General features: G+C 44.3%; 3 protein-coding genes across 5 annotated transcripts; 1 reads left to right on the top strand and 2 right to left on the bottom strand.

The window, feature by feature from the left end:
• The first annotated feature begins 3,982 nt into the window (after nucleotides 1–3,982).
• Nucleotides 3,983–6,012, top strand: LOC108232012 (ninjurin-1). Its single transcript, XM_017409473.3, has 2 exons — nucleotides 3,983–4,191; nucleotides 5,732–6,012. The coding sequence occupies exons 1-2, from the start codon at nucleotides 3,999–4,001 to the stop codon at nucleotides 5,872–5,874; spliced, it is 336 nt and encodes a 111-aa protein (XP_017264962.1). The 5' UTR covers nucleotides 3,983–3,998; the 3' UTR covers nucleotides 5,875–6,012.
• A 3,053-nt stretch (nucleotides 6,013–9,065) lies between these two features.
• Nucleotides 9,066–14,084, bottom strand: LOC108231991 (caspase recruitment domain-containing protein 19). Its single transcript, XM_037977066.1, has 4 exons — nucleotides 13,566–14,084; nucleotides 13,060–13,166; nucleotides 12,628–12,773; nucleotides 9,066–11,923 (listed from the first exon to the last, which is right to left on the bottom strand). The coding sequence occupies exons 2-4, from the start codon at nucleotides 13,109–13,111 to the stop codon at nucleotides 11,714–11,716; spliced, it is 408 nt and encodes a 135-aa protein (XP_037832994.1). The 5' UTR covers nucleotides 13,112–13,166; nucleotides 13,566–14,084; the 3' UTR covers nucleotides 9,066–11,713.
• Nucleotides 14,085–14,465: 381 nt separating this feature from the next.
• LOC108232011 lies at nucleotides 14,466–18,258 on the bottom strand. Of its 3 annotated transcripts, XM_017409471.3 has the most exons (6): nucleotides 18,047–18,187; nucleotides 17,691–17,825; nucleotides 16,011–16,196; nucleotides 15,390–15,537; nucleotides 15,021–15,191; nucleotides 14,466–14,943 (listed from the first exon to the last, which is right to left on the bottom strand). In XM_017409471.3, exons 3-6 carry the CDS (start codon nucleotides 16,177–16,179, stop codon nucleotides 14,610–14,612), a joined length of 822 nt encoding a protein of 273 aa, XP_017264960.1. In that variant the 5' UTR covers nucleotides 16,180–16,196; nucleotides 17,691–17,825; nucleotides 18,047–18,187; the 3' UTR covers nucleotides 14,466–14,609. The 3 variants fall into 3 exon arrangements, with proteins under 3 accessions (XP_017264960.1, XP_017264959.1, XP_017264961.1); XM_017409470.3 differs by lacking the exon at nucleotides 17,691–17,825 and having other exon boundaries at nucleotides 18,047–18,258; XM_017409472.3 differs by having other exon boundaries at nucleotides 17,691–18,189.
• Nucleotides 18,259–27,886: the final 9,628 nt, after the last annotated feature.

Genomic DNA, 27,886 nt, shown 5'->3' with positions numbered 1-27,886 from the left:
GCTCGTTGCCCTCTTGCCTGTGAACATCTGTGAACGTGATTCATGGACTTTTCTGCAAACACACACACACAAATGCATCACACCGCCTCCTACCGTCTGGAAACAAACATACACATTCTCATACTCATACTCTGCTGTCGCATCTGTCTCAGACTGTCCTTAAATGCACACGACCTGAAATAAAAAAGTATTTGTTAATAAGAAGGTTGCTGTGTTTGTTGGGGGGGATTTTTGGGAGAAAAGTCAGCTGCTGTGTTTCTAGACACAGTGACTCCACGTTTCCAACCTGTGATCTCACAACAAGCATTATCTCACTGTGGTCTGTTGACTCGAGGATAAAGGCCTGTCTTTGAAAAAAAAAAAAAAAAAGAAAAAGAAAAAGCCTGTCTCAGTGTTTGAGAGCAGAATGGCTGACCCTGACACGTCATGACAGTGAGCCGTTTGTGGCGTCCGGCCTAAATTGCACAGGCCCTACAAAACACAGCACAGGTTTTTCATCTGAATGCAGAGAAACATGTTTTGAGGAGGAGTTGCGATGAGTCGTGGCATGAGGTATCGGTGAAGAGGATTTGGGGAAAAAAAACAGCAAAGTGGGTTTTTATGTTTTCAGGACATGTTTTACAATATGTCCAACTAAAACCCCAATTCTAAAAAAAACCTGGGATGTTGTTTAAAATTTAAATAAAAACAAAATACAATGATTTGCAAATCTCATAAACCAATTTTGTATTCACAATGGAACATCGAAATTGAAAGTGTACCATTTTTAGGGGAAACATTAGGTATTTTTGAATATGACAGCAGCAACACATAAAAAAGGTTGTAAAAATAAGAAACAGCTGGTGGAGTATTTTGCAATGAAATAGGTAAACTGGCAACTAAGAGGACTGAGAATAAAAAGTGTATTTTAGAGAGTCTGAATCTCTCAGAAATAAAGATGGGCAGAGGTTCACCACTCAGAAAAACAGAGTCTAAAATAGTGGAACAACTTTAATATAATGTTTGTCAACAGAAAACTTGGAAGGACTTTGAATATCCCATTGTCTACAGTTCATAATATCATTAAAGAATTCAAGAATCTGACTGCTGGGGATAGGCACCAGCTTCCCATGACCCGGAATGGAGAAGCGGGTAAAGAAAATGGATGGAGAGATGGAATTCAAGAATCTGCAGAAATCTGAGCTCAAAGGACGAGACTGAAAGTCAACATTAGATTTCCATGATCTTTGGTCCCTCAGGGGACTCAGGACTCAGGAATATTTCCACAAATCACTGTCTGTAAACACAGCTCACTGCCATCCACTAATACTGCTTAAAGCTCTATCAGGCAAAGAAGAAGTCAGATGTGAACAACATTCAGAAACTCTGCCGTCTTCTCTGGACTGAAGCTCCTTTAAAATGAATCGAGACAAAGAGGAAAATTATTCTGTGGTCTGATGAATGAAAACTTGTATCTGTTTTTTTGGAAACCACAGTTGTCACGATGCCAGGGACCATCAGGCCTGCTGTCAGCGCACAATTCAAAAGCCTGCCTCTCTGATGGTATGGGGGTGCATTACTGCCTATAGCATAGGCAGCTTTCAGATCAGGAAAGACACCATCAGTGCAGGAAAGTACATTCAAGTTTCAACAGTGTGACTTCATAAAAAGAGTCCAGGTGCTGAGCTGAGCTGCCTGAAGTCCAGACCTCTCAACAATTGAAAGCATTTAGTGCATCATGAAACAAAAAATCCAACAAAGATCCAGGATTGTTGCACAGCCAGAATCCTCCATCAGACCAGAATGGGTCAACATTCCTCCAAAACCTCCAGCAGCTGCTCTCCTCAGCTCCAAGATGTTTACAGACTGATGTTAAAAGAAGAGGAGGTGCTTCACAGAGGAAAACATGGACCTGTCCCCTCTTTTTGATTTGTATTGCTACCATACAATCAAAGCAGTTCATATAAATCAAATTCAAAGCTACCTTATTTTTTCCCCCAAAAAATTATACACTGTTTAACTTAAACATTTGATATGTTTATTATGATCCATCTTTGTTTCCTTTGTATTTACATTTTACCCATCCCACCCTTTTTGGAATTGGGGTTGTATAAAATCACACGTTTATATTGTAGATTTTATATTGACATGAATCTACATCTTAAAATGTAATATTTTATAAAGAGATTTAAACATGACTGATCTGGCACTAAAATAAAACTCTTTAAAACAGCTGAAAGTACAAATCCCCCTCTGCTCAGTTATTATTTCCCCCAAATGTTTGTTTAACTAAAGTCAGCTGATTGTTCTGAACATCTTAGAGACTCTAAAGCCTGATCAAATTAAAGGGTTCAGCTCAAATTTCCTAGTTTTTATGTCTTTCCTCCCCTGGAGCAGAGGAAAGACAGTTCTTACCAATGCGGTGGTTTGGTTAATCTCTGACAAACTGTGTTTTCTACAGCTGCAGGGGGGTTGTTATGAGAACAGACAGGGGAGTTCTTGGTGCTCTGGCAGAGGCTGCTAATTACTGAATGTGCACAGAAGTTTGTGTTCAGGGTTTGGGCTTCACTCCACCGATTCTTCTCCGGTGGTGCTCAAGTGTGGCTTAACAGGAAGCCTGATCTCTGTGGCTGAGCTCCAAATAAAAAAGCATATTTTGTTGTTTTTCACTATTTCTTTTTTGTCAGCATGTGAAGTGTTTATGCAGCACCTGCTGACCTGGTACAATTTACTCTTTACGGTACAGAGTCCACCAAGATGTAGTGCACAAAACCAAGCTGATGGTTTGTTACATAATAGACGCCCACACAAGAATCAATTCAGTGGAAATTGGACACTGATGGGGAGACTTGTGAGTTCACAATGTAATAAATAAACTGCATTTACCCCATTTTGCCTGCTCATGGTACAGTATGGATTAAAAGTTGATGAAGAGGGAAATTTTTTTCCAAAAACGGGTTTTTTTCAGGGTTTAATTCAGTGCAGATCTGCAACTGACTTGAAAACCGAAGGGTCATTGTGTCACTCCACACCGCCAGCATAAATACCGACATCAGACGGTCAATCATCACCGCTTTGATTTATAAAAACAAAACGCTTGGAGCACAAAAGTGCAGCCCAGGGACACAGAAACAATGACATCAGATTCCAGAAAAGGGCAAGAAAACATGCAAACTGAATATCGCCAAAACCATACAGCCACAAACTGCATAATGCTGGCCTGTTCCTGTCCACCACTTTGCCAGATTCTTCTTGCTGCACTAATGTTTCTGTTTTCAAAGGTCACTCCTCGGTAATGGCTGCTTGTTGTTCTAATTAGCTCCGAACGGCAACCAGATCCTCGCCATCAGAGCACAGGAAGCACAAATCTCCTGCTCGTCTCGTCTGCCTTTTCAACAAAACACAGCAGTGTCCCTTTCCGTTTGTCGCGATGCATTGTTCTGTCAGGTGTTATCTCCGTGACACAAACATCTTTATCGTCTGCCACCGAAAGGCGAACGCAGAGCGATAGAGTCTTTGTTTCTGTGTGCGTGCGATCGTTTGTCTGCAAAACATAATCATGAATCCCTGAAGAGATTTGACTGAAACTTTCAGAAAGTAATCACTGGGCTGGCATCCACAACTGATTAGCCTTCAGAGTCAATCCAGTTCAAGATGGCGGCCGCAGCTAATCGACCTTAGCCGACACAAAAATGGCTAGAAGTCAGTGAATTTTACAGATACGGAGCTAAAATTTGGTGGGGTGATATCTGAGAGTCATTTACAACACATATTTCAAGCTCTAATAGCTCATGTATGATTGAAATCTTGTTGAGTATAAAAATAATGTCACTTTCAAGATTTAACCAAAAATGTCTAACTCCATCATTTCTCGTCACAAGATGGTATCGGTTTAAAACTCTGTCATGAAAGGCAGCGGGCGATATGCATTTCCTCCAGGAAAGCTAAGCCTTTGGTTTTATTTCTCTCCCCAGGACACCCATCTGGACGCTCGGCCCGGCAACCCAGCCCTTCTGAACATGAACCTTTACACCAATAAGAAGAGTGCAGCTGAGAGCATGCTGGACGTGGCCCTGCTGATGGCCAATGCCTCCCAGCTCAAAGCCGTGCTGGAGCAGGGGCCAAACATCACCTTCTACACCCCCACCGTCACCCTGATCGGCCTCTCGCTCTGTCTGCAGGTCGCAGTTGGAGTCCTGCTGGTCTTCACAGGTGAGAAACAGCACACGGAGGCATCTTTGTTTTCATCTTGTACTTTTTTAAAAATCCTCTTCACCCTGCACCTCAGCGGGGGGTTGTGCCCACTGTTTGCCACCTTTGGCCCAATAACAAACCCCCCTCAGCAACATCAAGTCCACCGGCTCCTGAAAAACAACCCATTAGCGACTGATCTCCTGCCGTAACCACGGCAACCAGGGTCAGAGTTCACCAGGTTTTGGTTTGTCAGCACGTATAAGTGTCAAAGGAGGGAGGTCACTTCAATTCTCTGCAGCACGCGCGCAGAAACGTGTCAATATATGTCTGCGAATGTGCTGGAATCGACAGAAAACCCCACAAAATAAAGAAGCGGAGGACAAAACGCATGTCTGTTCACACATTCAAGTATTTGTGTCACATCTAGGCCCAAACAAACAGATTTATGGGGGGGTAGACTGATTTGAGATGAGATGTCATAGTGCAGGTTAGACTCAATGTTTTTCGACAGTTCAAACAGCAGGTCGGTGAACTTTGCAGATCGAGCTGAATCAGCTCGGCTCCGCCAGGATGAGTAAATAAAAAGGAGGCATGTAGTTATTTTCCACACTTGCAAAACAGCAAAAAATCCCTCCGACCTGAATCTGTAACCGTGATTGTCTAAAAAATAATGTGTGAGGATTTCAGGCAGATCCAGACGAGGGAGTGATTTAATTTAAAACGTGAAACCACTCATTGTCATCACTTTGTACATCGCTTAAAAATGACTGACTCTGTTAATCATCACTAACACTCTCAGACTGAAGTTATTAGTTTGTAGGTATGTGAGAGTCATCACACACTTACTGATCCTTTGACCCACAAATACCCCCATCCCATCCTGTCCTAGCGCCCCCTCCCCCTCGACTGCATCTTGTTCTCGTTGCACTTTTCATTCCTTATCCTCCAGTTTTCTTGACTTTTCTGTGGCCTGATATGACTACACCGCCCCTTCCCATTCAGTCCTTCCCCTCCCTCAGCCATGTTTGCGGCCAGTCAAATGGAGCCAGTGGTGCGTGATGTGAGTGGCCTACATACCGCTCCCACAACCCCACTCCGGCAGACATACACACACACACACACACAGCCAGGTAGGGCTCATGCACTGCTTTGACCTTTGATAGCCGACAGCGAACACACACACACTGTCCCCTACGTACACACTTGTTTATAGGGGCGCCCAGTCTGAGCGTTATTTATCATTCAGCCCTGTGATGAAGACGATGGCAGCACTGTTTTCTTCTGTGGTTTCGTTCAGATGAAGGTCTCAACAAACCAGACGCAGAGTGAACTTCTGTCATACAGGAAATACAAGCTTCCCTCAGTGGCTTTTTCATTCTTCCTCTGTATTGTTCTAACTTTATTATTGTCATTATCATTTTGCATGCATGACATTAATGGGTCGACAATGTTAACTCTGCTGATTTTCTCCTTTTAGTTGCGTTACATTCGGTCACATCTTGGAGCAGCAGTGAGTGTTTACATGTTGTGAAACGGTGTTTCCTGACTTTGTTCGCAGTGCGATGGAACCTGAATGACGAGCAGGAACACTGGAGGCTGAACTTTGTGGAGAACTTGGCCACCAGCCAGGTTTTCATCATTGTGATTGTCAACATCTTCATCGCAGCTCTTGGAGTCCATCAGCCAAACCACAAAAACTGACCAGGAGCACACACACAGCATCCCTGCTCATGACTTATAGGCATATCTAGGATGAACTGAAGAGTAAAAATAACAATCTGAGCGTCTCAGGAAGGTGTCGCACTTTGGCATTTAAGCTACATGCTTGTGGAACTTTAATAAATGGATGAAAAAAACATTTTTACTAAAGAAAAATGTTTCCTCACTTTGAGTTTTATTGATGTTTTAGAGCAGGGGTGTCCAATCCTGGTCCTCGAGGGCCACGATTCTGCATGTTTTACTTGTTTCTCTGCTCCAACAAACCTGATTTGAATCGATGGGTGATTAACAGGCTCCTGCAGAACATGAAGAGGTGATTTAACCACTGAATCAGGTGTGTTGGAGCAGGGAAACAAGGAAAACATGCAGGATAGTGGCCTTCGAGGACCAGGATCGGACACCCCTGTTTTAGAGGCACGATGAGCTTGTTTTTGGTTCTCTCTTCTTCTGGCCCGACCTGACCCAGATGCGCGCTGACCGCTCCAGACAGACGCAGAAGTTTCCACCAGCAAACAAGTCAAACAAACATCCAGCTGCTGTTCATTTACCAGAAAATCATTGTCCCGCTCTGCTGCAGAGGGGAAAACAGCCGAGGAAGCAAACAGGTGCGAACAACAACATATTTAGTGGACAAACATGAAACCGGAGACGACACGATGCTGCCTGTCTGGTAACCCGTTAGACAGTGAGCCATACATCGGCCAGACGAAACCGAGCACGCTTCGGTTTTATAATTGCGCCGATGCTATTATCTTCAGATTGCTTGGAGCAGGAAGTTTGTTGGGTCTCCGTCCCACAGGTGTTGTGCCTATACGATTCAGTAATAACAATGTTTGGCTGTTACCTTAAACCCCTCTGCTGTGAGCACAGGCGGCCTGTGTCTGTGGTTCTCTCTGGACCAGCAGCAGCTGGTGAGTCAGAGTCGACACAGCATGGACCCCAGCAGAACTGCTTGTTAAAAATGGAAGCACTAATTAAGACCGTGTTTCCGCCGCGTCACTGAAACCCTAATTAGTGTCCGAGTCGATGCCTGTTTCATACACTTCAGTGGCTGGGAAGTAAGAACGTAGCTTAAAAATCCTGTTTAACCTGATTTACACACAATTAGCAGGTCAGTGCTGAAACTGTAACGTGAGGAATGAGTGTGTGATTTACAACGACGTGAGCACTTTTCAGATGACAAATCAACATCTTATCCTTTTCCCTCCTCCACAATTATCAGTGGTAACCGTGGAAACAGCAAGTAGCAGAGTGATGATACACAGCTTCAGTCAGGGCAGATATATTTACATTATGTAGATCTGTGGAGCCTGCTGTTCTGGATTCATCCCAGCCCTAAAGTTTAACAAAGTGCCTTCACGAGGAGGTGCTGATGATCAATGGGGAGTTTTAGCTCACGTGATTCAAGGTTATTTTGAGCTGTTTCTGCCGATGCCAGCTTTCGAACTCAGCACTCATAACAGCAGCTTTTCCATATGATTTTAACACCTCCTCCTCCTCCTCCTTTTTTGACACCCCCGCCCTCTTATCTGTTGCTCTCACTTTGCAGGAAAAACAGGGGAAGACGCGACCATTTTCTTACGGGTTCCTTTTTTTCATAGAAAAAACACACAAAGTGTTTGAAGTGAGTCTGGAGTGCATCCGTTGTGCACACAAATCTCTCCCGAGCATTCGTGTAAAGAGTGTTTAATGCAGCGTGGCGTTAAGTTATCTTTACTCATTCACTCCGTTTGGCATTATTTATTAATGCGGGCTGTCTGCTGCTTCTGATTGTCATTGATATGGCGCACCAGAACATTTCCCATCATCCTTGTTTCCTGCGTTGACATGCAGAACGAGAAAGCAGTGCCCTCTAGTGCATTTACCACTACTATTAAACAATGCAGGGGATCCACAGGGTTTGGTCACCTTTACACTGTGCAGCTCATTTTTTAATAAAAAATTTCTTTTGTATTTTATTTAGGAACTAATATTATTCAGATTCCTACCAATAAATCTGCCAGTATTTATCTGTATTTGTCACGGCTTTCTCATTAATTAAAAAAACATTAAGATAATGTGAGTTTTTGTGCTTTATTTAGGCAAAAGAAAACATTTTCATACGGTAGCACACAACAACAGATGTGCTTTCACTCAGTATCGACATGCTCAGAGTATGTAATACAAATGACTCTCAGCTACTACCACATTAAATCTGAGGCCAATGGTCAAAAACCCGACCAAGTCGTAGCCATTCTTGTGTCATTTAGCTGAGGTGGCCGTCTTGAATTGGACTGAATCCAAAACTTGTAAATGTAATCGTTCCCCTTCAGCCTTCGGCAGTGGGTGATAATTAGCAGAAGGCACTAATAATAAAAGTTAAGGTGCAGTTGTGCGTTTAAAAACTGTATTGTGGAAACTTAAGTGACCTTTTAAAACAACTGCACACCAACGCTCATCCCACGCCGGTGATAAGACAAAAGAGTCAATGAAAGCATTTGAGAACAACTTTGCACATGTGCAGTTGCATATTGTCCTGCTCTGCTTAAAGCACAACAAAGAAAACTTGCAATATATATCCATTAAACATATGATTCATTATATTAAGAGATGTGAATGAGGGAAGTCCTGACAGAATGCTGATTTTACTTCTCAGGCATTAAAACATAAAATGAGACCTGCGGAGCAGCTTTAAATACTGTAGATGAATAAAGCAGGCTCCTGAAAAAGAAAAAAACCCTGAATTAAATCAGCTCCACCTCTGAAACTTAGCAATCAAACTGAGCAGAGACAACTACAAGAATACAAATCTTTTTATCTGTATAATCATGCCAGAGTGAAATTTTAAAACTTCACTCGAGATTTCATAAGTCTCAACAAAATCAAAGAAAAAGAAAACAACGACTGTGGCAAACGTCTCTGTGACAATAATGTGCTGTTCAGTGTGAGACTTTCAGAAAAACTGACTTAATTATGTTTTTACAGCAAACAGACCCAGCCCAGGAGGCTCTTGCAGAGGAAGGTGGTAAATTGGTTTGGCACGGCGAAGAGGCAGGCTTGTTTGCTCTTCCCACAGGGCTGTTTTCTGAGACACTTCAGCACCTTCGTCATCTAATTATTCCTGCTTTCCAAACCGCTGCACGGGCGATTACGACACAGAGCAGCGAAGGAGCATTCCCGTGCATCTCATCGGCTCGCCCTCTGTGTGCAGAAGGCGGTGCAGGAGGGGCTGACAGTTAGAAACAAGCGGCTGGAGGTAATAAACGTCGACCGAGTCTCGCCGCTTGCACGCCTCACCTCCATAATAATAGAGAATTGCGATGCCAACTGCAAAGCTGAAACAGCTCAGGAAGAAAGCCGCTCCTGCGGAGGGAAAACAAACAAGAAACTACTCACTGTTAAATATTACCATCTTAATTATCAGGTAAGAATTAAAAGTTTAAAGCTTCTCAGTGGAAATGTTGTTATTATTGCCTGCCACCTGGGTGGGTGTGGGTCTTTATTTGTCTAAGCTGCTTGTAAAATATCTTATGAACCAGTAGATGAATTTGAATGAAGCTCTCAGAGAGGATCCGTTGGATGAACGTCTACAACTGGTTAACTTTTACAATAAATGCAACTCAAGATGGTCGCTACAGATAATTGACATTAGGGAACTCAGAAATGGCTCTAACTGCATCTGTTTTACAGGTATCAAGCTAAAATATGGTGCGGTAGTCGGTGAGAGTCACCCCCAGCACATTCTCCGAGCGCTAACACAATACTGCATGACGTAGCGCACGAGGTCATCTTCAAGGTTTGACCAAAACAGTGAGATCTTCGTCTCAATTTTAGTTTAAAACTCTGGCATGGAAGTCGGCGGGCAATAGGCATTCCTTCAAGGAGTGCTGGGCCTCTAATGTATGATTAATGACCTGGCACCGAAAGCGCCCGATGACCTATTTTCCTGCTGGTGACCTCCGACCCCGAGCCCGCACCCCCCCTGACTGTTCAAAGGAATGCAGGGCAGAGAGAAGCCGCTTCACATGCGAGCTCAACCGACCCACACAGTCAGAGCTCTGGATGTGAGGGGATAATGAACGGTGGCGCAGCACAGCACAGAGGGGCCCACCTTCGGATGGCGAGAGGGGAGGAGGGGGTGAAAGGTTCAGCAGACCACTAGACGGGCTTGGATGAGCTTACAGAGCTTTTCTGTGGATCAGGGAGGCGACACAGAAGCACCTCACTCTACCTTCAAACAAACTGTGAGGATGCTGTGTTAGAAAAACACTATTTTACTTCTACAGATGGAGCTCAAACCCTTTTTGATCACACAAAGTTACTCGTACAGTTACTGGTTGTTCTATTTGTTTGTATTTCTCCTTCTTCCTTGTTTTTCCAGCAGGACTTTTGGTGCTTTGTATTAGAATATTTCAGTTTTCTTGTTTGTGGTTGTTCTCAGTTTGTCCTCAGCTGTCTGCGTTTCCTGTCACCAGTTGGATTTTTTCACAGTCCCCTGTCTCCTGTTGTTGCGCCGCCACCCACACCTGCCATCCATCTGTAATCACCCAGCTGCAATCACTTAGTAATCACTCATACCCGTTTTTTACCCGTTACTCTGCTTCTCCTGTAGAGCACTAAATTTATTTGTGATTGAACTTATGGCTCTTAATTGGGATTTGGCTCAGCTCGCCAAAACATAGCCAACTCTTTCAGCTTCCAAACGGCTCCTTACAGATATGTAGGATCCATCGCCTGGACTGATTTTACACACCTGCCTGTTGTCTGCACTCTTGGGTCCACCATCAGCAACCATCAAACATGACAAGAGTCGGTGCTCAGCTACTTCCACACAAAGTTTTAGCTCAATATATGTGAAGCTGACTGAGTTATAGCAATTTTAGGGTTTGATAAGGTTGCCTGGCAGTGGTAGCCATCTTGAACTGGGTTGAGTCCAAACGTTAACCAGCTGTTGGTGCACGTTCAATGATTAACTCCTGAAGGTTTCTTTAAAATCTGTTCAGTGATTCATGAGATACAAATGCTACAAAACACAAATGCACAGACATGGGGGCAAAAACCAATAAGAAGAAATACTGACAGAAACGAATTTATGATCTGTTCTGATACGGGAGGCACCAGAGAGCATCAGGGTTCCTGGCTGCTGCTGCTGAAGGTCTAGAATTTTAAGTTTGGGCTGCTACACAGAGATTACTGGTCAATAAAAAGGTTTAACCCTCTCAAGGCAGGCGTTGCAACAACATATCTGATTTTTCCTGTTACTAAAACTTAATTTGAGCCTGAGAGGGTTAAATTTTTAACATTTTTGACTTAAAATGTACCAGGATTTGTTTCACCAGTCAAGAATTAAATGTTTCAATTGTTAAACTTATGAAACAGATCGGCCGTAACCAGTGCAAAGATTTTCATTCGAATCACCTCTGTCGTTAAGCACGTAGCGCTCCTGGACGACTGTCACTTTATCAGTAATTTCTGAAGCAGCCGTCTCTAAAACAGAGAGTCGGTGATTAAACAGAGACACCTGCTCTTTAAGTGGGAGCCTCAAACTACTTCACTTGACATCCTATGAACAATAAGTCGACATATAGTCAGATACAGACATTAAACTCCAATACAGAGGCCTGTGGAAGATTCTAATCACTCCAAACATATGGGATGAGCTGGAAGGTTGGAGTAAAAGGTTTTACAGGACAGCTGAGCTAAAACACAGAGCAAGATGGGCTTTCTGGGCTAAGATATGTGTAACTTCAACGGAAATATGAGCTTTATAAGTGTTTAAAACAACGATAAACACATGGCAAACATATGTTACAGATTTGATTTGATTTTACACGCTGCACCACTATTTCTGCACTATTTCACACCTCGTTTCCAGCTCAGAAACAGCCTTAGAGACTGTGTTTGATGTTTTTTTTTGTTTTTGTTTTAGCTCTCTGTCAGCGTGGATGCGGAGCGCCCGGTAGAACTCGTAACACGCGTCTTCACCTTTGACCTGCAGGTGTTTCAGCAGCTCAGCCAGCCGCTCGCCGGTGAGCATGCTCAGCTTCCTGAACTGCAGGGAAACAAGGGGGCCGAATTCAAAAGGAGAAACGCCTGCAGAGGGGGGGAGCCTTTCGTGAATCGGGAGGCAGGATTTCTGCACCGACGGCGTCGTCTGACACAGTTCTGACCAAACTGATAAAAGGACGTCCTAACTGCAGTCTCTTCCAGGAACAGCTCAGCTGACTCGAGTGCAGGAACCTGACAGTCAAAACATTACTTTGCTTTTTAATCACCCGGCTGTCAAAAGGCAAAGATTATGATTATGTTTTCGCCCCTGCACCATGAATTATTATTGGATCTACAACTGAGGAACATTTGGAGTCAACCTGATTCAAGATGGCTCCCACGACCCACTGATCTTAGAAAAAAAAATGGCTATAACTCAGTCAGTTTTACAGATACTGAGCTAAAATTTGAGCTGAAAAATCATTCATAACACATAGTCTGAGCGTGATATCGCAGGAGATCATGCAAAACGTTACTTTCAAGGTTCAGCCTGAACAGCTACAGCTCCTCAACATGATTTTAGTCTCAAACTGGCATGAAAGGCGGCGGGCGATAGGCATTCCTTCAAGGAACGCTAGTCTGTTCGTAAATCTTGAAACTAAGGCACTCTAAATGGGTTCACAAGTGTGTTTACTTGTCCTTCTATTTTAATTTAAATCATTTTAATATGGAATTTCTTTAGTGGTGGGGGGTGGGGTGCACAGTGACCTTGCAGGCTTCCTTGTCACTGAGGATCTGGGGGTAGATCCTGTTGAGCTGCAGCACCAGCCGGTCCACCAGCTCAATGTCCATCCTCTGATGTGAGCACAGGAAGTGGGCATCGATGTGGAGCTGCTCATCGTAGCCTCCGGTGTCTGGGAGATTCAAGAGACACACGGGTGAAAACATCCACTCTGCTCCACAGGCAAATGCTGCAGGGACTGGATCTAAAACCTGCTGTGTGTGTGTGTGTGTGTGTGTGTGTGTATGTGTGTATGTGTGTGTGTGTCTGTGTGTTCGGGGGGGTATAACAGGGAGTGACCCTGCGGGGCTCCAGCAGCAGAGAGGCGGATTTCATGTATCGCCTTAAGTAGAGTCTCTCGGTCAGCTGACCTTGGCCTTAGCCCTGCTCTGAAAATAAATGACTAAGAGGTTTATTACCACGTCCAGCAAAGTGAGGACAGTTATCTGCAGGGACGGTCCTTGTGTCCATTTCAGCGGGGACAGTTACTGTCTGCAGGGGCTCAGTGAATGAGATTAAAAGCCATCTGAAACAGAAACAAAAGATGGTCCGGATGCATGCATATTAAAAAACCTGTTTTTACTACCCATGCATTCATTTTCCCACATGTTTGAGTCCGTACAGTACATTTTTAGAGACTTAAAAGGAAGTAAGAAGAGGATGAAGGATTTATTTTATATAGTTGAATTGTCAGTTTTATTTTATGAAAGCTTCAGACTGATGAGACTAGCAGAGGCAGGAGTTTCCTCCTCAGGGGTCTTTATTAAGGACAGTTCAAGGCTTAAAAAACGAAAAGATAGCGCAGAAAGAAGCGGCTCCTGTTTCATCAGCAGGGATAATAAACAGCAGAAACCAATGGAGTGGCGCAGAGCGCGGTCGGTGCGCAAATGCGCCTAAATTGCGCACGAGTCAAAACACACCTTACCCTTTCTTCTCAGAGCTGCCATGTCGGACGAGCGGGAGGTTTAGACTTCCTGGTGTCTCCGGTGAGACAGTCCGGTCTGCGCTTCTGTCCCTCCCACCGGACTGAGCCTAATGTATCCCGAGCTCCGAACCACACAGGCACCACGGCTCGAGCCTGGGTATTATCGATGAGGGTTTTTTGCCTCTTGTGTTCGTCTGTTAGCAAAATACCCCTGGACGGATTTTAATGAAACGTTCAGTAAATAATCACTGGATGATGATCTACAGCTAATTTTCTTTTGGAGTTAATCCAATTCAAAATGGACACCGCAGCTAATCAACACCACCCAAAACAAAAAACAGCTATAACTTGGCGAATTTGGCAGATGTTGAGCTAAAACTTGATGTGGTAGCAGCTGAAGAGTCATACCCAACCCATACTCTGAGCGAAGCATCTCGCTATGACTGAGGTCGCGGATTTTTTTTATTTTTAAATAAAATGGCCAGATGACCAAAATGGCCACAACTCTGTCATTTCTCAGCATAAGAGGATCTTAGTGTGAAACACTGACATGAAAGGCGGCGGGCAATATACATTCCTTCAGTGTATGCTGGGCCTTTAATTGTAGTAAAACAAAATTTATTATTAATATTTCTTTAAAATTGACATTTACATCCATTCTGCTGCCCTTAAAAATCATAAACCTCACACTCGTTCACAAGTTTTTGTACCTTTTACAGTCAGTATTAACCTTTAACTGGTAACCAGCACTGTTAGTTAAGGTTATGGTTAATTAAGGAGAAGGTTAGGTTTACCTATTTGATGCTTCCTTTCTGCAGGAGTTTCAGCAATCAAAGTGCAATGTCTGCTTTCTTCCACCAGAGGGCAGCGCCGCATTACAATTCGCACAAAGCTGTAAAAAGTTGTCCAAAAAAATATTTTACTGCACAAAATTACTGACATTTTTTTCACAAAGTATGTTCAAGAGACATTTCTCAAAAACAGAGGTCGTACATATTTGTCCATTTAAATAAATCTTGACGGATGCTTGTTCACTTTGTGTCCTCACACTGATATAATCCGTATGGAAATCTCTCTGGGGTTCCTGTTTGAGTTTAGATTCCTCACGTTGGACTCGTCTGCGGCCGGAGGGTTAGGTCCTGAGGAGCTGCTGCGCTGGCCTCCGTGCTGCCACAACAATCCAGACCTCGCTGCAGGGACGTGGCCCGAGCTGGGAGCTAGACGGGAGGGCAGAGGGGGTCCTGGGTACTCCGGTGGATAGGAGTCCAGGTTTCGGTGTAAGACAGGCCGGTCATAGTTGTGTCCAGGGAGAGCAGCCTGTGATGGCGGAGCGTCGTAGGCGCAGGGTGAAGAGCTGTGGGTGTACTGCTGTTGACATCTGCGAAGGAGGAACCCGTAAGATCTTTGCCTGATTAAAGTAAAGTTTAGTATTCAGGTAAACAAAATAGCTCAAACCTGTAGGGTCGCAGGTCGTCACACAAGGCAGGGTTAGCAGTGTCCCACAAAGGCAGCATCGTCTCCTGGCTGCTGCTGCTGCTGTTGTTGTTGTTGTTATTCCGGCTTTTATGATTATAATGAGACTGGCTGACCTCCTGCTGCTCCTCGCACCTCAGTGCATCTGACCCTCTGGCGTAAAAAGTCATAAAACCAGAATGTAAGTACTGCACAGAATGGTTCGTATATGCACACAAAAAACAAGTGATCTGATGCAGCTCTGAGAGATTTCCACTTTGAGATCCCCTCATTCCAGATGGAAATCCCTGCAGATCTTAGAAAGACGGGCGCATAGCAGACTTTTTCATGATGTCTCTCTGACTCACTCACCTCCCAGGCTTCCTCTTCGTGTCCTCTTTGACGCAGTCGAGCAAACAGCAGGTGATGAAGGCAACAGACATAAGCATTATTATTCCCGAGCTTATGATGGATGCCAGCACGGCCACGCGGAAACCATATTCGTCGTTCGAAGACAGAGCTGAGGTGTGAGAGAGAGGGAGAGAATTGACCCATATGTTGACTTTTTCAGGCACATGGCGAATCATTATGTCATCTGCTAGAAGTTTGTAAAAAATACTGATCAAAGTCAAGCTGGATTATTTTCAGATTTGCAAGAATAAGTTGCAGCAAAAGCCTTGTTTGGTGGGTGGTGAGTCAAATCAAGTACATCTCTTATGATATAAGGTGATGCACTGATAAAAGGTAATAATTTAGACATCACATTATATCACAAGAAAATATGTGAGGCTATTTGTAAATGTCTTATAATTCTCTTATCACACATGAGTTGATGTCAGACATCAAACTGTAGCATTTGTCAGATTTTTCTTTGTGACACGAGGTCCTAATGACAGCATCCTTTAAAACCATCTGCCACAGTGATGTCACAGTGACAGCGTATTAATACCATTTAACACGTGACATCACATTTAGGGCATTTTTCCCACTCACATTGGCAGTAGGTCCTCCCCACCCACTGGGTGCTGTTGGTGCCCATGACACACTTCAGCTGGTTGCCCACCAGTTTGTGTTTGGCCGGACACTGCAGGGAAATGACGGTGCCCACGTTGGTCCCGTTGCCTTGGATGATCCTTTGGGTGCCCACTGATGGCAGGGGCATGGGTGGGCACTGATGACCTGAAGCAGAGAGGTGGTGGTCAGCCGGTGAGGAATCACACACAAAAAACAACAAAAATATAACAAAAAAAACAGCATTTGGGGCTGAATTACTGCGGGCTGCTAATGCTAAATGAGGACAAAGATCACTGAAAGTTTGAGGAGCTGTAGGGCTCGCACATCTTCAGTGGAACTTTGTGTCCGTGGAGATGATAAAGACAGGTCACAGCAGCGTTTCAGGGAACATAAATCAACAATGAGGCACTGCAGATGAGAATGTGGCTGTCATTCCACAGCTATCGGCACCGAAACACAGCAGGACGTGAGAAAACACAGCCCCCCACCCCACCACAGCTCTGTAACATCCTCGTACATGCAGTCACTGCAACCGTATCAAAGCAGGAAACTCGATTAATGTTTAAACAAAACGCCTGGGAGGCTGGCGAGAGCACACAGGCCATCTGGAACCGAACGGCCTGCTGTCATTGCAGCCGACTGAATCGGTTTGTCATGATGAGCCCATACTAACACACGAGTGCGACTTCGTCAACAGAACAAGCCGGAAACAAACGCGCTGCATCCATTTTGTAGTTTCCATGCGAGCTTGAAAAGTCTAATGGGATCAGGTCCAGGACAAGTCAAAGTCATCTCAGTAGGAGAAACCTTCGACAGGTTTCGACATATTTCTCGATTTGTGGCCGTGGAGAGAACTGACAGCATTTCCTGTGTTTAGTAACTCCTGACGTCACAGATCTATCACTCCTAGAAGAAATGCATATGACTCCCACTTTTCATGACTGAATTTTAAGCTAAGAGCATCTTAGTTTTAAAAAAAAAGGATGAAGCTTTAGTCAACACACTGCCGTCAGGCCAAACTCTGAGATCTCATGTGATGAGTTAGCCCTCAGAGTTTGCATTAGGAATGACTCTCAGCTACTGCTTCTACACCAATTGTGAGCTTGATGTCTGTAAAAATGACTGAGCTATAGCTACATTGTGTTTGCTAAGGTGATTAGCTGTGGCGACCATCTTAAACCACAGGTTAATCAGTTGTAGGCGTGCACCCATTGGTTACTTCCTGAGAGCTTTAATAAAATCTACCCAGTGAGAAATGAGCTATTTTGCTAACAGACAGGCATACATAAAGAACTTGTGTATTTTCTAGTTCTCAGAGTGTGTGTAGGGGACCAGTGTCAGCTACTAATACACCAAAATTGAGATATTTTGCTAACAGACAGTTGGATGAAGGCGCACTTCAAGGTAAAACGTGGTGCCCCTCCTGCCGAGTCACACTGATATCTAAGTGCCATCTTCACAGAGAGAAGAAATGAGAAGTGGTTATGAGTCAACAAAAACAGGCCCGTTTCTCTTCAGATTGAAACTTGAAATGGAACAACTGGGACAAACAGGCCCGCAGCCATGAAGGTGCGCGGCATCACTTCAACACGTTGATGTGACACGAGGGCGCATTTCAGAGGAAACACCAGAGAGTCACTTTTGCGTAAAGTGTCTCACTGCGGTGTAGCTGTGCATCTGTTTCACCCTCCCCTTTCACTTCCTCCTTCACTTCTCTTCTCTTTCTTTCTTAATTTCCTTGCAGCCTCATAACCATCGATCTAGCACAAAAATCATGGAACGGAACTTGATGCGCTGTAAAAAAACAGAAATATATTCAAAATGATAATAAAAATGCATCTTAAACGCTCAACAAAAAACAACAACGTTCCAGTTAATCACCATATAGTGGGTCCAAATTCACGAATTAAAATAAAAATGTTCAAATGATGTTTTAGGCGGCAGATGGTGAAAAACGTGCCAAAGAAACAAAAGCAAGCCGACACTTCGGACTCACTCTTTTGAATTTGTCTTACCTGAGTTAATCCGAGCCGCACCTTTCTTCTTAAAGTCCGTTTTGGACCCATCTGCTACTGACGCCGTGGCCGCGGACATGTTGGAGTTAGACAGACGCTGTGCGTAAAAAGAGACGGCGCGCACCCGGCACAGGACGAACTCCTGCTCCTCCTGCTGCTGAAGCAGCCTCAAGGTTTCTACAGCCTCTCAGCCTCCAGGTGACTCCCCCCCCCAGCGGCTCCTCTCTTGCTCGGAGCAGGCGCGCGCCGGCCGGACGTGGCTGCTCGTGTCGCAGGGACGGCCGGCTGGAGAAGTGTCCTCCTCTGCAGGCGGAAATGATTTCAGGGACTCGAATCGGGTTTGGTCTGTCAGAGCTGCGTTCGGAGAGACGTGCTGAACAGAGAGTGACGCACCGGCGCTCCGTTTAAATTCGGGGCGTGACGCGTCAGGGTTGTAAATGTTCAAACACACACACACACACACACACACACACACACACACACACTCATGCAACCCGTGACGTAAACTTTGTTCTCACGTAGGGCCATCAAAACATGTAGCTTGTCTCTAAATGATCTATCCTTCACAATAACAGCATACGACGTCCCCCGATCAAAGTGATTAAGGATTTTCCCCAATTTTTGGACAAATTCCACCCGACTGCGCTAAAGGTTCCCAAATCTTCTAGATCTAAAGCGATAATCTGATGTTTTGGGGAACGTTGTTCGTGTCTGTGTGCATCATGTTTCTGTAGAACACCGACTCAGTCTAAACACCCAGTCAGTACCTCAGGCAGGTGAGGAGACTGAGGTCTTTCACTTCCTTTTCAGTTTTGCCACGAGTCACAGTTCGGGTTAGAGTTGTTGTCCAGCTCCTGAAAGCTGCTCTGAAAGGGAAATGTTGATCAATCTTAGATTCACATCCTGTGATTATTTTCTGAAAGCGTCCTTACAATGCATCCAGTGGTTCATGGGATATTTTGCTAACAGACAAACGAGGCTGACTCCTACAGTTCATGCTAAAGTTTGAAGCAAAGATTTTGAGCTGTGAGAAGCATTTGGATCACCTGCTGCGAATGACTCTCAGCTACCATCACACCACACTTGAGCTCAATATCTGTGAAACTGACTGAATTATAAACAGTCCTGTCCTTTCCAAAATCAACTAGCTGTGGTGGCCATTTTGGATTACATTAGCTCCAAAGGTTATTCAGTTGTAGAGGTCCATTCCATGATAATCTCCTGAAAGTTTCACTGAAATCCATCCAGTGGTTCATGAGATATTTTGCCAACAGACAAACAGAGCTGACTCCAAACTGTTAATGGCAATTTTTTGAAACAAATATCTTGTGTTGGGCATCAGTCCACTTGTTCATGAGGTGTTTTAGGAATAGGCAGACACGAGTTAAAACCTTATTGTCCCCTTTCAGCGGCGGGGGGCATAAAGAGCATAAAAAGTCATTCAAATAATGAGTGACAGGAGAGACAGAGAAAGGTGAGTCAGGTGAGACGGGTCACCTGACGCCGTGTGACACACGGCGGCTCTGCTTTGGGAGACCACACCATCACACAGGTAATTAGGCAGAACGGGAGGGGTGCCATCTTACTCTGCCAGCATCACCACTGCTCAAACTGGGACACATATGGCTGGACAGAGGGGACGGAGAGGACTCAAGGTCACCCCTCTGAGTGTCTTTGGTCATTTCCTGAAACAAATGTCCAGTCCAGTCCAGTGCCTGACTGAGCGTTCGGTCTGTTTCAGTGCAGGAAATGAATGGTTCTTTTTTTTTTTTTTTTTTTTGGAGAGACCTCAGATATAAAAATTAAACCCATTGGGGGGGTTTGGCGTCACAAGCGTGAGTCATCATTTAAAAAACCGGCAAAACAAACTCTATTTTGGACCACTGCGCTTTTCGAAAGAACGAAGTATCCCAGGAAACGATTTATTCTCAATGCCAGGGGCTTCATTAAAAGTGAACCGTATCTTTGAGCGACCCGAGAGTCTGACCATCGTCGTCAAGCAAAGAAGAGACCGCTTCAGAAAGGACACGCACGCTCGACTCATGCTGACGATCTGTCCGTAGCATCATTAATGGTTCTCTCTCCCCCTTCTGTTGTCATTGTCTTTAATCTCTGAGCAAATCACGTTTTCTGGCTGGACTGCGGCCATCAGCGACTCAGCTGCTTCATAAATCAGACGCTCGCTGAGGGGGAGACAGAGAAGAGGGAGGACGGGAAATAGATGGCAGGTATGAGAGGAATAAGATGGGAGGGGAACTGGGCTGATCAAGTTTTCCTTTGGCGTGAAGATGCCTCATACGTGCACGCCCACAGATTAAGAGCATCTCCTTTAGGCGCCTTGAAGACACTATTACTCCATTGTCGAAAGGCAATGAGACATTCACTTACAAGGATTTCTTATTTTATCTGAAAGGGAAGTTTCCTGTCCAGCAGGTGAAAGTTCACAGGGTTTAATACACTCGCTGAAGGAAGGGTCTGATTTGGGCCTACTTTAATACACCAGTGATGAGTATGAAATGTAACAGGAAGGGTTGGATTTGCAAGGAGTCGGCACACAATTACAGCAAGAGTCAGTCTTGGTAGCGTCTGACAGTCAGTCGAATCAGTGAGTGAAGGTCACCAGACGCAGAGGATGCCCCGTAGAGCCATTAAACAGCATTACCAGCACTTGACAATGTTTTATGAGGGCCGCATTGTGGCTCTGCACGGAGCCTGGTGCTCATTAAGTGTAGCTGCCTGCCATGTGGGGAGTACAGATGTCACAGTGACCCGATGATGGAGCCGATGAGAACGCGAGGGCGCCCGCACATGCTGTGAAGGTGTCGGCTGCTCGGGGCAGACCTCACCAACGGAGGATCGAAAGAACCTGAGTGTTTGCAAGAAAAAAACTTTTTTTTTTTTTTGTCTAACATGGATCGTCATTGGGAACATTACAGGAAAAAACTATCCATACAGACCGTTTAGAAGCTGCTGTCCCTTTCAAAAAGGTTTATGTTCTTCCCTCATTGGAAGTCTCAAACACTGTATAAGTGTTGTGTGTTTCCAGAGTTGGTCACAAGTGCAACAGGGAGGGAAAAAAAAGTAGAAATAAAGATGAGTAGTGACATAGGCAGGGCTATTCGTTTGTTAATTTACAGAAAATTGAGAAACTTTTATCTGTTTAGTTCTGCAAACTCAGCTCAGGAGGGGAACTGAGTTTAATGACAGAGAAGCAGTTTTTATATCCGTGCAGCCTCGCTCCGGTGGCTCTACGTCTTATCTTCAGTGTGTTTCTGCCTGCATTCACAGCCCAAAGTATGAGCACTACACAACATTACAGAGGCCAATTTGGACAACATGAAGCATGGTCTCCAGCTGGACATTCACATGACGAGCGTCCCCTCCATGCTGAGTCATTCCCAAAGTGCCTTGATGCATTTTCAGAAAAAAGAGACAACATTTGGGATGAACAATGCATTTCTAGGTCGTATCTGAGGATGTGGACGTTCTGTTTTTTGTTCCACTGACATTTCTTTATGATCTGCTGCCAAGCGGCCCATTTCGGGACGATTGCTGTCTTTCCAAATAAGTGTTTGGTTCTTTCAGCGTGCTGTGGATGTTGCTCTACGCCATTTCACAATACGCCGTACAGGCTGATGAGACTTTGGGTGGTGTGTGCGTCATTGCCATGTCTGGTGTTTTACAGCATGACTTGAGCAACGCCACTGAGTCCACGTCGTTTGACTGTGGCCAAGGTTAGAGACGTGACTATTTCTGCTGTGGTGTCCTTTATTCAGTAGCATTAACATGCAGTCATGGGAAAACGAAAGTCCACTTTCTTTCTGTTTTAGGGCTTTACGTATCAGGACATATTAAAAGAATAATCTGGGCTTTACCAGGTTCTAAAAGTATTCAGATCTAACTTCAAGTGTTCAAAAACATACAAGTCCACTCCATGATTCAGCAGCTTGTAGAGCCACGTTTAGCAGCAGTAAGTCGGTGGTTGTTGTCACTTGACTTTATCAGTTTCTCACATCATCGTGGAGGAATTGTGGCCCACTCTTTCTCTACAACGTTGCTTCAGTTCATTGAGGTTTTGCAAACATTTGTTTCCGCACAGCTCCCTGAATCCAACGTTTCAGTCAGGCTGAGGTCGGGATTCTGACTGGACCAGCGCAACAAATGGTCACTGCTTAGGTTTTTTTTCTCCCTGACAGTGTGTTAACACACACACACACACCTGCCTTTACAGAGGTGGTCACACTGCGGATGGTGAGTAAATCAAGTGTGTTTGATCAGCTCCAAATCCTGGAGAAGCAGCAAGGGTGGACTTAGTTTTTGCTGAAGAACAAAGAAGGAAAAGATGTTTGGTTTTATTTTTTTTCTTGTGTAAAGACGTTATGAAAAAGATTTGGAAAAGCAATATTATGTCCCTCTAATGGAGCCACAGATAATGTAATTATTCTGAAGCCAGTCAGATTGTTTCCTTAATTAGAACTCATATTATAATAAATAGGTTTATCAAAAAGGTTTCTATTTATAAGAGCAGAATGACCAATCTTTGTAAATAGCTTGAATCTTAATAACTGTCTCCCCTCTCCTCCTTTACTCCGGATGCACATGAGACAAAGAGACCTTCAGATATAATTATTAAAAGCAAAAAAACACCTACACCCTTGTTTCTTATTTCGGACTTCTTCAGAAGGCATCTAAAAACACCTCCTACATCATCCAACTTGCAACTTTTAGCACAAGCGCACAGGAAAACGATTCCCTGCTGCAAAACAACAGACAGGAGTAGTGAAACTGCGGATGGGGCGGCTGCACAAAACGGGCCCAGAAGACACGACAGTGACAGGAAACAGTTGCAACCGCTTCCTGTACAGGAATGAAAAACTGTCTTGCTGCTTCGACAGAACATGCAAAAAAAGAGTTTTCGACTTTTGCACTCGTCTGTGGGCTTTTCTGCACATCTCAGGTGGAAGTGCGGCATGACGCAACACTCCACTGACTGTCGTGAAGGACTGACCCTTCTTCATAGTGCCTCGTGTGACAGAGGGGGCATTTCTGACAGGAAGTTCAAACTAAAACACGGAGAGAAAACTTTCGATAGGGGTGGAAAAACAAAAAGTTAGGCTTGAAGCTATTGCCGGCAATAAAAGGTATGAAGCACATAAATCTGCTGTTTATTTTACACAATCAGATAGTTAATTTAGAAGCACAGAGATATAAATGATCTTACTCAAAGCTTTCAAAGGCCTACAGTTAGCTACAAATTATGCCTTTTCAATATAGAAGTAGGTGCTCTTGCAGTACTATATTTCTTTGCAAAATGTTTCAGCCAAAAATCCCTGAAAACAGACCTGCTCAGCACTAGATTACTGACAGACGTGCTGTTGTTTTCTAGCAGCTGTTGAATTTAATGTGTTTAGCTGCCGAAAAAAAATAAATAGACATTTGAATGAACGGGTTTCAGTTTTCTGTCATTTGAGCAAAACGCTCAAAGCAGCTGTTCGCTGATATGTTCAAGCCAAAATCCACGGTTTCTAATTCTTTTCTGGCACCGTTAACAGTGGTAAAAGAAATCCCAAGAGGTCAAACTTCCTTCTGAAGACATTGTGATGTTGCATGTTGCTCACTGGGCTCAGAAACAGAGATTTGGGACAAAAGAAAAAAGGAGATTTTTTTTTTTCTTCTCAAAAGAAGACACAAGAGGGGCGTATTCAGATGTCTGGTAATACAGAATGCAAATGTTTCCGGGCCACACAGAAGCATAAACGCACACACACACACACATGTGGTCTCACACACTAACAGCTGGTAAGAGGCTTACGCTCCAGTGGCACAAAACAGCTTTCACATTAAATTTATACGACTCAAATGCTGCGAAAGGCAGAATCTATCCATCCATCCATCCATCCATCCATCCATCCATCCATCCGTTAGGCTGTAACGGACCTTGAGTGCATGGGTATGACCCTTGATCCAAATATTCTGCATAACTAGATTTGTTTTTGTCTGCATCTCCGTTTTGCTTTTAACCCCTTTGCTGCCAGTCGAGGCAGACGGACACCTCGACACCTCCAAACGGATGTCCAAAACTGAAACAGTCTGTTGGTTTTCTCTGGCTAGAGTACATTTCACAAGCCTGAGGCCAGCCCCCCTACCAAGGAAGACTGTGCTCTCTGGGGTGGGGGGCCCCTGGTTGGGTCTTCCATGGCAAACTGGCCTCAAGGGCAGGATCAGACATTTTAGGACCTTGATGAAGGAAGACCATAACAGACAGACCACTTTGCCCAGAGTAGAGAACGCTACCGGAGCCGGTGGTGTTCAAACCTGCCTGAAAAAGCTACAGGAACCCACCTCCACATCTCCACAAGGGCCCCACCCCTGCAGGGAGATGAGCTGAAATCGTGCACAGTGTGAGCAGAGAAGGTAGGCGAAGGAGCATACAGATTCCCCCCGTGTCATTAACTGGCTTTAGGGACAAATTCCACTTTTGTTTTGTCATTTTCTGCTATGCTTTCTTTCACAAAAGTTCAACATTGCATTCCTTTTTTTTTCTTCCATACTTGCTCAAATCACCTAAATCCTGCCTTTTAAAGCCCCGGCCCTCTGGCAGAGGTGAGTTCAACATGTTTTAGTTCAGCTGTTACTGACGAACCCATGAGCAACCAGGAGAGAGACAGACTTCTTTGTGTTTTCACAGATAGGTCACACAACAACAAAGCAGAACTAACACACCCTTTCAGCTGGCACTTTTAGTTACCAGCTGAACGTTTCAGTTCTGGAGCTAAGAAAAAGACTTGCTGTAGTTTACGACAGCACAGAAAAGCAACGGCACGAAGAGATGAAGCTCAGCTCAGCTCAGCAGCATGGTCTCCTCATTTTCCAGTAAACCTAGCACCCGTTCTCCCCCCGCCTTGCTCTGCCCTGCATGTAAAACCAGAAGAGAAGGAAGCAGTCAGCATTTTGCGCCCTATCTGCACACTACAGACACTCATTTCGCCACTTGTCTAGCTAAATAAAGAAGTTATGGTTCAGTAAACAGCAGCTGTCTTTCCCCTATTCGCTGTACATCAACAAATTTCTTTTTTTTTACATTTTTTTTCATCAACAAATTTCTGCCTGCGAGGACCGGAGCAGAGAAACGGCTGCAAATGGAGACGGAGCACAGGAAGGGGGATGAAAGTGAATCAGGTCAAGATGTGGAAAGACGATCTGAAAGCAGCTGCAACAGCTTTTCCACACCTTCTTTACCAAACGAGTAAAAGGTGGCATCAGACAGATCCCGACCCTTGTGAGGAATTATACACTTTCCCCGTTTAAACAATTTCCTTTTCAGGTTTTTTTTTTTTTCATTTTGCCTTTCTTTGATTTCTCAGAAATGATTAAACTTGTTTATGTTGCGGTGTTCGGCCACCCTGCACTTTTTAAACGCAAGCTTCATTTAATAGAGTGCAGTTTATATTTTACATTTAAATTCAGACATTTGCTTTGCATGAAACACTTAACCCCACATATTCCATAAGAGCTAGGAGCGACCCCCACGATGCAGCTGATGTGTGCATTAAAGCCACAACTGCATGCGGCGTATACGATTTGGGGAAGTAAGAGGAACAATAACTTGCATGTTAATAGTTCCTCTGGCTCTGTTTCACTCAGCACAAACACCCGTTTGCACGCAGCGCTACCTGCTGCCACGGTGCAGGGCGTTTCAGCTCATTTTCTTGAATCCAAAGTTCTCGTCTCAACAAGGTCGAGCACAAAGAAGAGGAGGTGAATGGTACTGAATGAGAAGAGAAGAAGGGAAGCAAAGGCAGAACATGTTCAAAGGTTTTATCAGATTCTCGTTTCATCTGTGGTTCAGGGCAAACAAATGTCCTAACAACTGTTGGGTGTCATAAATGTGTTAACGCACCCAGAGCGTTCACAGTGGCTGAACAACAAGAAACGAGGATTTCATTTACTTTCTAAAACACAGTCACTGACAGCCTTTTGGCTGATTGAAACGTGTTCCCCCCCCAAAAATGATTTGAGCTGACTGGTCTTTTAGCTTAACTTTATATTACAGTTACTGTAAGAAACAATGAAATAAATGTAACTCCAAAGGTGTCAAGGAAACTGGCAAAGATGAACAGATCATAGTTCAAACTCAACAGAATAAAGCCGTGATGGTTTTTTTGGAGCACCTTTAAAAACCTCAATCAGGACATCGAAAGAGCTTTGGGTGACTCTGGGAAAAAACACCAACAAGGACACCAAAAACAAAAGTGTGTGTGCATTTTGTCTGCCTGTCTGTTAGCAAAATATCTCATGAACCACTGGATGGATTTTTATAAAACTCTCAAAAAGTCCTCTTTCGATACGTTTGCAACTGATTAACTTTTGGAGTCGGCCAGATTAAAGTTTTCCTGCCACAGCTGCTCAACCTCAGCACAGAACTGGATATTGTTACAGATACGGAGCTATAATTGGATGTGGTAGTAGCTGAGAGTCATCCTCAACACATCCTTCTACGGCTAGAGGAACCAAAATTGGGTCACTGCAAAAAAGAAACTCATCATACGCAGCTCCATTGCTGCCTTTTGCTTTTGTGTGCATTTAATTACAAAATATATCCCTTTTTTTTTTAAATAAACGGAAACAGGAGACACATGCAGATCTTATTTACCAGCCTGGCACCAAATGAGCCACGCTTGTTTATTGATGATATGCCTGACAGCTTCTCCACTGTGCACAATCGATATTCTTTATTTTCTTTTCATTATTTTAAAAAAAAAAAACAGTGACGATTCTGCTCACATAAAACAGTAAAACATGAATGCATCAAAAGATTCCAAAGCACAGCATATAAATACGACCGAGTTTACATGCACAAAGAGATTGAAGTTTATTTGCTACTTTTATTAAAAAGGCTGGTGCTGATAGGAGGAAGGAACGGGGGGCAAGGCAGAGTAAACGGTTCTTACAGTACAGTACTTGGTTTCCATCACATCACCGAAGGAGACGAGCGGGTCGTTTGGCTGACAGAACGACACACAGAGAGTGGATGGAGGGGGGGGGACTCTGTAGCACAGGGTCAAAAGTGGCAAACGTGATCTTCTGTCACACAACAAACCGAGTGGAAATGTGGCGAATAACACTTAGGTCAGAGGTCTCAGACTCCAACAACGATGGCGGAGAGGGAATCAGCACCAATGTACTACTGAGGACGAGGACAGGGACCGTGGGATGGGAGCGACAACTAAAAGAATCAGGTGGCCAGCCACAAAGGTACACATTTCTTTGTCTTTTTAAGTTAAATGTTGTTTTTTTTTGTCTTCGTTTCCTTACATCACACTATAGTATACATACTGTACAGGACCCACTGAACCACCACTGTGTCATCAGCAGGAGTGAACGCACCACAGACGGGCTGCAGATTTCTTACACTAACATTCAATACATAATAAAACACGGGGCGGGGGAGGGGGGCTCAAACACACGCACACACACACACACACATCCACACCAATGGGGAGACGAGGAGTTAATGCTTCACAACACCGTGGAATAATGTCCAATAACTTCATCTTTAAAACCAGTCTTCAGATTTATTACAAATCAAGGCTCTTCAAAGATCCGCTCCAGTTCTTGAAAACACTGAGGAAGAAAGTTTCTGACCAGTGGCATCGGGGAGGGAGGAGGTTGTTTTGGTGATAAAGTCCGTGTTTGTGTGTGTTTGATAAGGACAAGGAGATGGAGAAGAAGAAGAAGAAGAAGAAGGAGTTGTGTGGTCGTCAGGATGAGACCGAAGAGGCCTGGGGAGTGACTGAACTGTCCTTTCAAAGGGGGCGGGGCGGGGCGGGGCAGGGCGGG

Source organism: Kryptolebias marmoratus, linkage group LG8 (assembly GCF_001649575.2).
Source record: "Kryptolebias marmoratus isolate JLee-2015 linkage group LG8, ASM164957v2, whole genome shotgun sequence".
Lineage (NCBI taxonomy): Eukaryota > Metazoa > Chordata > Actinopteri > Cyprinodontiformes > Rivulidae > Kryptolebias > Kryptolebias marmoratus.
The sequence above is the reverse complement of the archived record's forward strand: the minus strand, read 5'-3'. Positions and strand labels throughout refer to the sequence as shown.